The sequence below is a fragment of the Lampetra fluviatilis genome, chromosome 35 (assembly GCF_964198595.1).
Source record: "Lampetra fluviatilis chromosome 35, kcLamFluv1.1, whole genome shotgun sequence".
In the NCBI taxonomy this organism is placed as follows: Eukaryota; Metazoa; Chordata; class Hyperoartia; order Petromyzontiformes; family Petromyzontidae; genus Lampetra; species Lampetra fluviatilis.
In genome coordinates this window covers 2,395,706-2,409,225 of record NC_136309.1, presented here as the reverse complement: position 1 = coordinate 2,409,225, position 13,520 = coordinate 2,395,706, and the positions used below count along the sequence as shown (strand labels likewise).

Here is a 13,520-nt window from a genome sequence, read left to right as displayed (position 1 = left end):
CCATCATCATCGGTCTCCCCCAGTGTTGGTGGCGTGAGGCTGCACCACTTTGTGAGAAGCAGTCAACAAAAGGTTGTTTTTTTTTGTTTGCCCGATGGCCACCCTGGGTCCCCTGCCATGTGAATGCGGGAATTTCCACCACCTGTTTCTACTCAATTAAACTTTTCGTGAAAAAGCCGGATACATAAAACGGCATTGGCAGTGGTGCACGACCACACGTAATAAAAAAAAAAGGCCAAAGCACATTCGTCAATAACACTGTGGCAGTAAACGGGCAAAGAATACATATAATAGGCAACGCTTGGGGCAATGGCCCTTGGACTTCACCGGAGACATTTCCCGACACGTCGCCTATTATACGTGTCTTCTCCATTTTATGGCCACGGTGTTATTGATGAGCACGTGTTTGAGTGTTTTGGTCTTTCTGGCTTAGCAACGTTGAGCAGTGGCGCCCTGGAGAGGAGCTCCCTTCTTCACTCTGCTGCCCGGATATAAAACTGATGAACACATTGGTCGGCGAGATCACCGATGCTGGTCTTCAGGACTTCAAATGCCGAGCACGCATCTCCTAACTACGCCGCACGCCTTGTGGGACTTCTGAGTCTTTGAGCTGCAGTGAACCGATGATTATGCCGATTTACATGTGCTAATGTCTGTTATGGCTATTGTACACAATTGCACTCAATTAAAAAAACAATCGTAGTGGCTTCTCCCTCTTCCTTCCCAGGTCAGTTTTTTTGCCGTTGTCGTCGTTGCCGGTTTCAGTCCAAACCCACGGCGACGATCCTGGCAATGGGGCGATCCTGGCAACGCGGCTGCTGATCGGAGGCTTTTTTTTTTAAATGGACGGCGGTCGACACAGACCGTTGGCCAAGGGTGAATTTTTATTTTTATTAACCGTGAAACCAGAGCCAAGGCGGCCCAGTTAGAGCCGCCTAAACATTTACTGAGCAAAGGGCGGGGGGGGGGGGGACACGGGGGCGGCACGTGGGCACGCTAGCCAAGGTGTTCTTCAACCTCTCACGCTTATCCAAGAAGCACTGACACATACTAATCTGCCGACTTCACCGGCCTGCACTGACACATACTAATCTGCCGACTTAACCGGCCTATCCTACCAACCTACAAACCGTTTCTACCCTATAATTACCTACCAATCTGCCAGTCTACTTGTCAACAAATTAAATCTCTGTTTACAATTTTCCAATCTTCATGCGCTATCAATCTATCTACCATACCACCTGCAAAAATATATACCTAGCCTGCCAACAACACGATCCTTTCATGGACTCACCTCCACCCACTCTCCCCTCTCGTCTCACTCTACTCCCCTCCACGCACTCTCCCGCCTCTCCCCTCTCATCTCACTCTACTCCCCTCCACAGTCGCTCTCCATTACAGCAAGCAAAACCTTCTACCGAAGGCACCCGTCAGCCTCTTATTAGTAGAAGTCGCTTCCTTTGCTGCTGCTGCTGCTGCTGCCCTCGTGGTCCTGAATCCACGTCCCCGACCATCTGATCTGTCGGGTTCCTTTTGCTGTTCAAGTCCAGGTGGCTCTCGCCCCCTTCCTATCCTCCTCCGCTATCGACCGATTCTATTTCTCTTTCTCTCTCTCTGAACGACGTGTCGTCAATTTCAGCTTCACTGTCTGGCTTCCCTATCTGCTGTGAAACCATCTGCCCCATCTACCCCTACCCAGGACACCCTTCAAATTCATCCCTCTACTTTCCGCGGCTCTCAAAAGACGTGTGCGCTCATTCCTGTGCGGTGTCTTTGCCGTGCGATTGCACTTAGATGGCGTGTGCATCGACAATGCACTCTGACGATGAACATTGCACAGGATACATCTTTCATGGGACACATCGCGTAACGACTTTATGAAACTGCTTGGGGTCATATTGCGGGAAGCAAAGAGTTGTATTCCAGTGGACATCCTTGCCCCCCATCACAAGAATGTGGAATGTCCACCGTTGGCTTGGGTGACGGACTATGCAGGCACACATTACACACCGACTGACACACATCAAAGACAAAGACAAACATGACTAATACGAGACGAACATCACAGGCAAATGGACCAAAAGACCAATATTACATACACGAACACATAAGTACAGACTGATCTTACGGACATCATATGAAACAGACTAGATGGAAATCTATCACAGACAAATATACCGCTGGATGGAGAAACGCACGGGGCCACGGCAAATGCCGATAACCATCTAAATTCTTCACCTACGAGCAGTGCCGTTGTGTTTTGTTAACTGTTTCGAGTTAACCAGAGCTGCCAATTTTCACCGGAGTTCAGAGTTCAGCTTCGTCTAGACTCATTTTCACAGGTCCCATCGCGGGGCATCTCTGGGGAGATAATTTTTTCAAGACAAGATTCGTATCTCGAGGCGAAGATTTCATTTTCTGGCAGGCTCTCTCTCTCCCCCGCTCTCCCTTTCCAGAGCACAACATCAATGCGGTAACAAAAAAAATCCTGGCCTCTCCAGACGTCAAGTGGAGAAAGGAGCTTTACTCTTAAATTTAAAAGGAATAAAATTGCGACTTTAAACAAAAATATCCGAGGCTCTTGGCTCGTCTTCACCCTGGCGCATTTACAGAACTCTGCAAAGGCCTGAAATTCCCATAATGCTTTGAACTGCTGATTTTTTTCTTCACCGAACGTACACAGCTTAAACAAACTCCTACAACTCCGACAAGAGCTAGTGGATCACAAAACGACCGGAATGTGTCCGAGACAGCCACCTGTAACGAAACGAGGTGGCGAACAACAAAACACATTCAGCGACATTTCGGGGCAGTGGGTAAACAACAAACAAACAGAAAAACCTCAACAGCTCCGTCGACAACACCGCGGATGAGTGCTCCCGCAGGGCCACGCGCAGAGGTCGCAACCGGGTACCCGATACCTGTACCCTACCCGATACCCGGCTACCCTAACCCGGCTGGGTACGGGTAGCCGTTTGCGAGCCTGGTGCGGCCGGGTATGGGTACGGGTAGCCGGGTGGGCCGTGAGTCACTGGTGAGTCACCGTTTGTCGCTCATTTCCCTACGTCTTGTCTCTTCTCACAATTCAAGTTCCTAGAATCAACCCACCCGCGTCTGCAACATGGCTTCATCCCAGAGGTCGCAATCGGGTACCCGTACCCGTACCCTACATGATACCCGGCCGGGTATGGGTATCCGGGTATCGGGTAGGGTACGGGTACGGGTACCCGTTTGCGACCCTGGTGCGGCCGGGTACGGGTAAGGAATCAAAACCCGTTTGCGAGTTCTGGCCACGCGTCTCGTTTGTTGGCGCCGCACTGTTGAGGCGGGGGGAGGGGGTGTTCACGAGCCGCACCTCGACGATGCGGTCCTGGGGCAGCAGGCCGGCGAGCTGTGCGGGGGAGCCGTCGTCGACGGCTCGGATGAACTGGCCCGGTTTGCTCTTCTCGCTGTGCAGGTTGAAGCCGTAGCCGCCGGGGCCCTTCACCATGTGGCAGAGGCGCGGCCTCGGCTCGACGGGCGTCCCCGGAGAGGACACCTGCGGGGGGAAGATCCAACGTTCGTCGTCAGCTTTGTCGTCGTTGTTGACGTCGTCGTCAGCATCGTCGTCAGCATCGTAGTCGTCGTTAACGTCATCGTCAGCATCGTCGTCAGCGTCGTCGTCGACGTCGTCGTCAACATCGTCGTCGTCGACATCGTCGTCAACATCGCCGTCAGCATTGTTGTCGTCGTTAATGTCATCATCGTCAGCAGAGTTGTCGTCGTGGTGGTCATCTTTATCGGCACTGTCGTTACGATCGTCATCATCTTTTAATATTGTTGCCATCGCCAGTGTTACGATCGTCGTCGTAACGTCGTCATCTTCATCAGTATCAAAATACACAGTCAATCATCGTCTTCATTGTCGCCACCGTCATCATGATCGGCAGGGTCATCGTTAATATTGTTGTCATCCTCATCGTTTTCATCGTCATCACAATTTTAATCCTTATCATCATCGTCATCATGTTCTTATGTCATCATCATCATCATCATAAAAATAGACTGTCATCATCATAATCTTCAAGATCATCATCATCTCTCATTATCATCAATATCAGTAGCAGCATTTACACAAAATTATCATGATCATCATCATCACATACTGGAGGACTCCTCTTATCCACAGCCCGATCACCCGTGACACCTATTATCCGCGGGTGTTAAAGCCTGCGAGAACCCCCATTGACCATCCTGTTATCCGCAAATTATTCCCAAAGTTCATCAAGGGAAGGGTGTGCAGTCACCCCACCCGCGGTTGATTTAGCGGATGAGTGACGCAAAGTCGCGGATAACCCTGCAGATGGCAGGACCCTACGATATTTATCACTAAGTGTATCGCCGTGGAGAGGAGTTATCCTGAATCTTGAGGTTATCCCAAAAAAATATGTAAATCATCATCATCATCCATAATATAGGTTGTTGGGTTAGATCGCGTAAATAAATTAACGTGTCGTTAAACCCGCCACCACCTGACACATTACGGTTTTGCCATGTAAAACAGGACTTGCCAATTCGTCACTAGTACAGCACTAGTGGGTAGTGTATAGTGTAGTACACTAGTACAGCACCACCGGTGTGTTGGAGAGCCAAGCCACAACATTTACAATCTGATTGCGACGTTTCGCCGGTAATCACAACCAGCTCCACCATTTTCTGGTTTGAAGAAAAAAGTATCCTGCCCGTCGAGGTTCGTCAGTTTAACACGGAGGCTTTCGCGACCAATAGCATCGGTGTATTGAAGAACGCTGGCGAAGACAGCGGCAGAATGTGGACATCCAAGAATTAAAGAAAATCATTCGAGGACCCAAACGTCATCGCACCGTCTCGCTTCGACATTGCCCGAAGGCACCGGTGGTGTCACCATCGACCACGTGAGAACATCACACCACCACCTCTCGTGCAAATTGAACATTGTCCACAGAAATTCCATTCCTCAAACATTCACAGGCCAATGTCTAACCCCTGTCAAACATTACAAACATCGGGTGGCAACATCAGGGGTTAACACGTTGAATAAATAACAGTTTAAGTCAACATTAAAAGTATTTTTTTTCCTATCACTCAGGAGACGAAGATTTCAATGTTTGGACCGATATCCTATCTTTAGGGAACATATCCTGAACAATCTAACTTCTTGATGGTCAGTAGGCTGAAACGCTTACATCTTTGCAACCCAAAAAACCCACAGCTCTTATCTTTAAGCTATGCACTTAGGATGACAGCCCTGGACTCACCTACGTAATTTTTTACGAGAGAAAAAAAAGACTTTAAAATTACAATCAAGCCATCGATAATGATTGTCCAGTGACTATAAATGTGTCATTAAAGCAGCACCACCCGACAAAGCCAATTGGTAAGGTTTGTCACGTCAACAAAATGCACCAATTCATTGCTTGTTCAGCCCACCGGTGTCTCGGACAGTAAATCCACAACGTTTACAATCTAAGTACCGTGACGTTTCGCTGGTAATTACATTCATCTTCCTGGTGGCTTCCACACAGCAGTGCGCAGCCGATGAAAAGATAATGCTGCCCGACTGACTCCGAGTGAGACCTCTGCTGTCAAACCGGATGCTGGTCACGAGCAAAAAGGGACACGCCAAGTGAAGTATGTTTAGCAAAACTCCCATAACCAAGATGGCATTCGGGAGACGTTTGGCCATCAGTGTATTGAAGAACGCTGGCGAAGAGAGCAGAAGAATGTGGACGCGTCGAGAACCCAAACGTCCCCGCACCGTCCGACTTCGAGATTGCCCAAAGACGCCGGCGGTGGAACCATCGACCGCGTCAGAACACCGACAGGTCGATGTGCACGTCTCCGTCACGAATGGACAATTATGGACACAAGCCACAGTAGCGCGTGCGATTGTGGCCATGCGGCCCAAACTATGGACGGCAAAAGTAAACCCACTGTGGCCTGCGAGCTCCTTCAACGGAGGAGGAATGGCAAAAGTTTAAAAAAAAATTTCTCTCTCCTGAATCCCGCTCGTCGTGACCAGCAGCAGACCTCGACATTGGCATTTAGCTCGTGAATATATTGCCACGCGCAAGAATAGAACAGAACTGACAAAAAGGCTGAACTTTTACATATAATAATTATTATTATGCATGTTAGGAACGGACATGTGACTGTTCAGTGCACTTCAGTGAACTTGTTTACAGCGAGGGAGCCGAAATGTGCACATCTGACAGGACAGGCGCTGTGCTGGGCTCAGCGCTTAGCTCAGTAATGACGGCAATTTCCCCCTTTGCCCACGAGCGGCACGTACCGCCACGGGGGAATTTTCGAAAGCTGGATACAACGTTGGGTGGTAACAGAGGAGCGAAGGATGTGTTTTTTTCCCCCTTCTTTCTTTTATAATGCAAGTGAAAATATTGAGATAAGAAAAAAATAGCTGGAGTGGCAGAGTAGCTACGGACAGCGCACTGCGCTAAAAGCATCGGCCCACTTGAGTTCAATTCCCGGCCACGGCTAACAAATAACTGTTCAGTGCACTCATTAACAGCGAGGGAGAGAAATGTGCACCGTGTTGGCGAGATGTTAACGGCCCCGCCTGGTATGGAGGAGGTTGTGGGTTTGATCCCGACCCTGACTCCGGTCTATTCGGAGTTTGCGTGTTCTCCCCGCGGTCGCGTGGATTGTTCTCCAGGTCCTCCGGTTTTGCCTTCCACATTTAGAATCAACGTGCGTTCAAAGTATTTGGCTGCTATAAATGTCCACGTGATAAGCCACTTCCTTGAGCTGTCGTTTGCAGCCAGGTCGCTTCTGAAAAAAAACTACATAGCTCAGTGGGCCTTACCTGGTAAAATAAAAATAGTAGCAGCTGTGGCAAGTGTGGATTGAACCTGAACCTGTGCAGTAGCTATGGCCTCACTGGCCTAGGTGAACTTGCCCTGAAGTGAGGACCTGGTGTGGTGTGTTAACATCGCCACTGGGGAGACAAAGGCAGCCGGGCGTGGCGCTGGCCACCCCTCCCCTCGTGTGCTGTAACCACCTTCAAAAGGTGCTCACTAACAGCACTTGCCCCAACAGTGAGGCTATACGGGGCATCTTTGTCTTTTTGTACGTGTGGGATGTGGGTGTGTGGTATGTGTGTGGGGGGTGTGTGTCCACTGGGGAGTACGCCGAGGTGTGTGTGGGAGGTTGTGTATGTGTGTGGGCGTGCGTGCGTTTCACACGTACAAATCGTGCCGAACATATTAAGCATTTTTTTTAAATATTTAAAGTAATGAATGTTTCGTAAAACTGCCATTTGCATCACTAGATTCAGTGCTGCCCTATCTTCAGAGAATCAACAAACAATGATACTAAACGACGGCAAGGTGAGACTTGCGATTGTATTTCTATCTCGAGACCAAGTCGATGCAGACTCACTGAGCATCGAGAGGATCAACGATGGGACAACGTCGACTGGTTCGTGGGCCCACCACTGATCTCAAAGCACACGCCCGGTTGCCCCTCACTCATCCGGGCTTCTATCCGCAGAGCCCACGGCTCCCAAGAGGAATGTTCCGGGTTGGAAACCCGGTGTGGGTTGGGAGGTTAACTCAGCCCTTTCAATTTCCTCTCCAAAAAATGTTTTGTCAAGAGCTGTAGTGGAGCATTCTGGGTATCTAAAAAAAACAAGTGAACCGACTTGCGTGCGGAGAGATGTGGAACACGACTAAACGAGAATGTATTTATTTAAAATGAGTACGTATCAGCAAATCTTGATCGTATTACCCAGGAGGGGGGTGGGTTTACAACCGCACGTGGCAGACAAACCGATAGAGTTTAAAATCTCAGAGCTGGAACACGGCCAAATGAAAATGGGGAGGAAAAAAACAACGAATGTCATCACGATGAGTTTCGCTTGTGTACGGCACTGTCGACTGGACCAACACCATCACTGTACACTTGAGCAACCCGGTTCAGCCACGGGCAGCGGCTCAAAACCCCAGATTCCAACCCAGGCCCCCCTCAGTGTTGCCCGCTCGGTTCTTTGACCCCTGGCCCAAAGCCAGCCACCTTCTGAGAGAGAGAGAGAGCACGCGTGGTGGTTTAAATGTTGCGAGTCTTAGGAGGAAACCGGGCATTCCGCAGGCATGGCAGGCTTTCCTCTGACCTCCGGGGCAGTTTCATTCCTGTCTCTGAGCGATGCACACCCCAGCCTCGCAACGTGGCCGAGCTGATGCTGCGACGACCCCGAATTTAAAGGCAATCGTTTGTTACATTTTACCGGCACCGTGGCTGTGTGAGCGATAAGTCAAAAGTGTCAGGCGTGGCGGCTCATGCGCCCACCTGCAGTTCGCCCAGCGTGCCACTGGCGAGGCTTGTGGCGTGCTGGTGGGCAAATTCGACGATTTTACGATGTTATGCTCCCTGTACGCCCCGGCTGCCCAGTGCGGTGAAGTATGATCACATGACCCTCAACCCCCGCCTCGGATCCACATGGCGTGGGGAAGCCCTTATCCAGCAGTGGATTTACAAAGGGCTGTACGTGTACAATGAGACATTTTGAGATGAATCATCCAGTGTTAATTATACTTGGGTATAGAATGTCAATCAATTCAGAGAAGGGATCATTTGTCCACCTTTCTTGGTAAGGGAGAAATGTTTGCTTGTCACACTGGTGGTGATGAAGTTAATGTACGTGTAAAACCATTAGCCTATTCCATAAATAAGCCATATTTTCCAGGGATTATTTGGTAACGGTGAAGTGGTGGTGATAAGTGATGGGTGGTGACTGTGGCTGTATTAGCGTGGATAAAGGTGGCGACTGTAGTATTGGTGGGTGTAGGTAGGTCAAAGTGACGTGAGTGGTGGTGATGGCGAAAAATGTGGTATTTGAAATGGTGGAGGTGGAAGTGGTGATGATGATGGTGGTGGTGGCGATGATACTATTGTTGACGACAATTATGCAATTTTTTATACAACAATGACGATGGTGGAGGTGGGAATGATGGATGGCTGTAGTGGTGGATGCAGTGGCAGTCGGAGTGCCCGTTCAGTGTCCAGTGTTGTTTGGGGGACGGCACCACGATCCTGAAACCGTATCGTAGCCTCTCCACCGTTCGGTTGCTATGCTCACGAGGGGGCGGCCCACACCACATCCGAGCGTGCCTCCCCCACCCATGCGTGCGGCTCTCAAGCCCTCCGGCAGAGTGTTCCCAAGTGCTCGCTGTCCCCGCTTGAGCGCTCACCGTGACTCACCGTGGGGCGGGGGGGGCGGGGGGGCAGAAGGATGCCGGGCAGCAGCGTGGCAGTGACCGGAGCGGCAGCGGTCAGCAACGGGACCAAGCTCGCTCACTCGTACGTGAAAAGGAAACCCACAAGGGGACTATCCGAGAGGATTACGGATGATTGCGGTTCAACCCGAAGCCGTCGTCAAACCGTCCTCGGCTTCAAGGAGCCGCCTGACCCCAACGCGGGAAGTGAATGCACACACGCCAACGCAAGACGGCCCGTGGGCGCGCGGATTGTTAAACATCAGGGGAGGCGTGTGGATGGTACTGGAGAGGTCCATCACCGCACCAAAGATGCCGTGTGCGAGCGGACACGGTGGTTAAAAAAAAAAGCGTGGGCAGGCCGCGGGAAAAAAAGTGGATAAAAAAATTAAAGTACACACGATTTGAATGCCAATATGAAAAAAACTCACAACACTGTTCCACAAAAGGAAAAAAATATATAATTGGCAATACCTCAGGCAATGGGCCCCCCATCGTATCACATGATACGATGGGGGGCCTATTGAGGGGGGTGGGGTGGGGGGGGGCATTTCGCAAGGCGTCGCCCATTATAAACTTAATTTTTGGGGCAGTGCTGCTGATGAATGTGAATTATTTTTTTGTTCATTACGTTTGTGCACCACCGCCAACGCAGCAGCATCATCATCATCACCGAATACATTAATTTCAAAATGTAAATGTGGATGATTCTGATCATCCATATTGGCCCCGCATGTCCGGCTCCCGGGTGTAAATTGTAGCGTGGCTGTAGATCTGCATGGTGCACGAGAGGAGTGCAAATTGGCCAATTTCCCTCAAGTCTCACACGAAACAAACAGGGCCCCACAATGGGCCTGTTGTTTTGTTGCTGGTGAATAAGGCCCCCCCTCCCCTCGCCTGCCCACGTGGCATTCTGCCCCTGTGGGCCTCCAGCCTTAGGCCTCCAGGAACCTCTGGACAGCCCCTGCTTGAGCAAAACGATGGCACTCGTCACTGTGGCTTGGAGATGTTAACTACCTCGCCTGGTGTGCAGGAGGTCGTGGATTCGATCCTGACCCTGACGCCTGCATATTTAGAGTTGGCACGTTCTCCCCGTTGCCACGTGGATCTTTTCTCAGGGTTCTTTCGGTTTTCCCCACCACATTTAGAAACGTGCGTTCAGAGTATTTGGCTGCTATACATTTGCACGTGAAAAGTCACTTTCGTTGAGGTCTCAGTTTTGCGGGCAGGTCACTTCGGAAAAAGAGCTATATAGCTCAGTGGACATTACCTGGTTAAAATGTAAAATGTTGTTTTTCTCATTCACAAAAAGCTTTAAAACTTGTATCGGACAGCCCACGATACTCAACTTACATGTCATGGGTGGGAGGAGAATGAACAACCCTCCCACGGAGACGTTCAAACTTCCTTCAAAGAAAGCTCATTAACTCTCACCTACGAGCCTTCTCTGTTGCTGGCTCCCTTTGATTAATATGCTTAGGGGCTCTTTGCTTAGCTTGGCAACTGCTAAAAGGATAAAAACAAAACACAATGTAGGCAGGGGTAAAATTTCGTGGAGTTCAGTGACATTTCACCGCATTCCCCAAAAGGTTGAGCACACACAAACACACACACACACCGCGAGCAGAACGTTTGCGAAACCCACGCGCCCACTGTTTTGTGAACAATGCAAAGCTCCAGCACTTTGGAGGCAAAGTCAGTTTCAAATGTCAAACGGGGCAATGAGGGACCCAACGCTCTTTGGGAGGGGTGGCCCAAAGCCATTGTTTGGTAAATTTTGTTCCTTCGCTTTTTTTTGGACTAATCACGCAAACTTTTCAATTTGTTTGTTTTGGATTGGATGTTGCTGCTTGGACCCCTCCCCCCACCACCATCACCCCCGTATGGGGGATCGGAGGGGGGGGCTGCGGAAGATCTGAGATGGTCCGGCGAGAGCTGGCTGCAACGTCCGCCGACGTTCAAAACAAACCGTGCGAGTGAAAGAGATCCCACGGAAGACGCGACCTCCCCCACGGCTGCCTGCAGGAGCACAAGGTCACCGGCCAGGCACAGCGGCTTCGGTGTTTCCCAGCATCCACATTTATTTATTTCCCCCCCCCTCCCCCAATCTATCATCACTGTTTTCGACCCTTCCGCCAATCGTATTTCTCCTCGTCGTCACATCAAGAAACGGAGAATCCATTCGGAAATCTCGCAAAGCCGTTTGTACACGCGGGAGGAAAATGGAGCACCCAGAGAAAACCCACGAGAGTGAGGGGGCAACACTCTATCCCACATAGTTGGGACAAATGGCATTAGTCCACAACTTGCTGGATCACCTTCTCTTTGCGAGCCCGGGGTAGGGCACCTCGACGCCAAACGGGTAGGCGGTTTCGCAACATTTGCGCGGTGGATCCAGCAACCCTCGCCGCTGCCTCCACGACGCCGGAATTACAGTCCGCGTGCAAGCGTAGCCGCCACCGCCCCCGACAATGTGGCCGTATCTACGCGCTAAAGACATAGCGAGTTGAGAGCAGGCGGGGCGATGTGGCGTTGCCCAGACAGCGGAGCCAACAGCAGCTGTCGATGCCTCAGGACACAAGATCAATGATGACACAGAGGTCTGTTTGCGGTAGGTCCACGAGCAGCTTGGACTGCAAGGGGAACCCGCCCGCCAAGGAACGCAAACAGGCCCCCGGGTCTCGAGAGCAACGGTAACTCATCTCAATGGTCACTCAACGCCGGGTTGACCCTGGGAATGTGTGTGTCTGGCTCTCTTTACTTTCTGCCACGAGGGTGCAAAGTGTAGGTGTGCATGTGGTAGTACAAGGCGGTGTGTGGGTGAGTTCTAAATAATAAATTCACTTGAAGGGAAGGCACAACCCAAAAGAACAGGAATAATCTACCTGGTTAATTTGTAAAATGTAGACACAAACTTAAGACGCGTCCCTCAGACTGATCAAAATTAGAGTGAAGCTTTTGCAAATTGTTACATTAATGAGCGTGCCAATTTTCGAAAATTGTATTTATTCATTAATTTCCTGTCCTATATTTTAGCCAGGTGAGTGCCCCATGAGACCAGCAGACGATCTCGAGGCAGACCTGGGTTACACAGAGCAATGCAAGAGTAAACAATGACATTTCTACGCGCAATTTGTCACGAGCAAAACTCTTAAGGTTGTAAGCAAAATAAATCCTTCTAAGCAGCGTAGACGAATACATTTGCACAGAGCACCATCGAGTAAACCAAGCGGCCGTGGTATATACAACGATCGCAGCGCAGACGCACTCACATGTTGTAAACTTTGAATGCAGTTCATCGTTAGAGCAGCGCGATTGACACGGAACAGACGGCACGGATTTTTTTAAAGCTGCTGCCATGTACGGCCCTCCCGTGCGCGTTTTTTTGCCTTTGTTACCGCCGCTACATGTTGCTCAGAAACGGCGTCCGACGTTTCGTGCCACGTGCTGCCGGGGAGGTTCTCCGCGAACTCATCAGAATTTCCCCAGCCGGCCGCGCGGAGCTAAAAACCGTCGGACATCTCGGCGCGAAGCAACGCGCGACACGGCCCCGTAGGGCACGAGTTTTAATGTCACCCCCCCGCGGCCACAAGAGGTGTGCTAGCATTCAATCGAATTGAAACCTTGAACTGTAACAATAAAACAAAAATTTGCCGAGCTAACCTCATCACTCCCCTTCTCTGCTGTGGTTCCCCCCACCTCGTGCACGTTCCCACCCTTTGGGCTGCCATCCCCACACCGGCGTTGCCCGTCGGCCCGCGACGCCTTCGGCCGTGATGTGTCCTGGCCCCCAAGGCCGGCTTAAGTTTTCTCGACCGTCAACACGACGCCGCCTCTTGATTTCTCCTGTTTTCGTTCCCAGATTCACGTGCTCCTCGGCGGAAAAAGGCCATGGGACTAAGACGACCTCCCAACCAGAGAGGAGGAGGTTCAGCTCATAAATCATTTACGTGGTCGCCCAGTATGTTTCAGAATTTCAGAATTTCAGATATTTTTTTTCAAAGCCACAACTTCCATTGTTCGTCGCGAGCTCCACCTCGCCAACTTCCTGCTGCCTCCCACTTTTACGCGAGCAGCCACTGACGGGGGGGGGGGTGGAAAAAAATCCAACCCGGTCCTTGGTCTTAACATAAAAATAACATCATCGACCGCATCTCTGTATTTGCTCATTTGTCGCACACGTAGACATTTGGGACGTAAAAAAAGACGGCTCACAAGGTCACGAAGGATCCACGCCCCTTGCAGAATCGCCCGGCCAACGCCCTTGCCACC

The 13,520-nt window shown here is 50.6% G+C and overlaps 1 protein-coding gene across 1 annotated transcript in view; it reads right to left on the bottom strand.

The window, feature by feature from the left end:
• Positions 1 to 13,520, bottom strand: part of LOC144944500 (Na(+)/H(+) exchange regulatory cofactor NHE-RF2-like) — a 78,848-nt gene that overhangs the window by 13,739 nt on the left and 51,589 nt on the right. Inside the window, 1 exon segment of the mRNA XM_078872689.1 lies at positions 3,356 to 3,538. Coding sequence (XP_078728815.1) covers positions 3,356 to 3,538 — 183 coding nt within the window.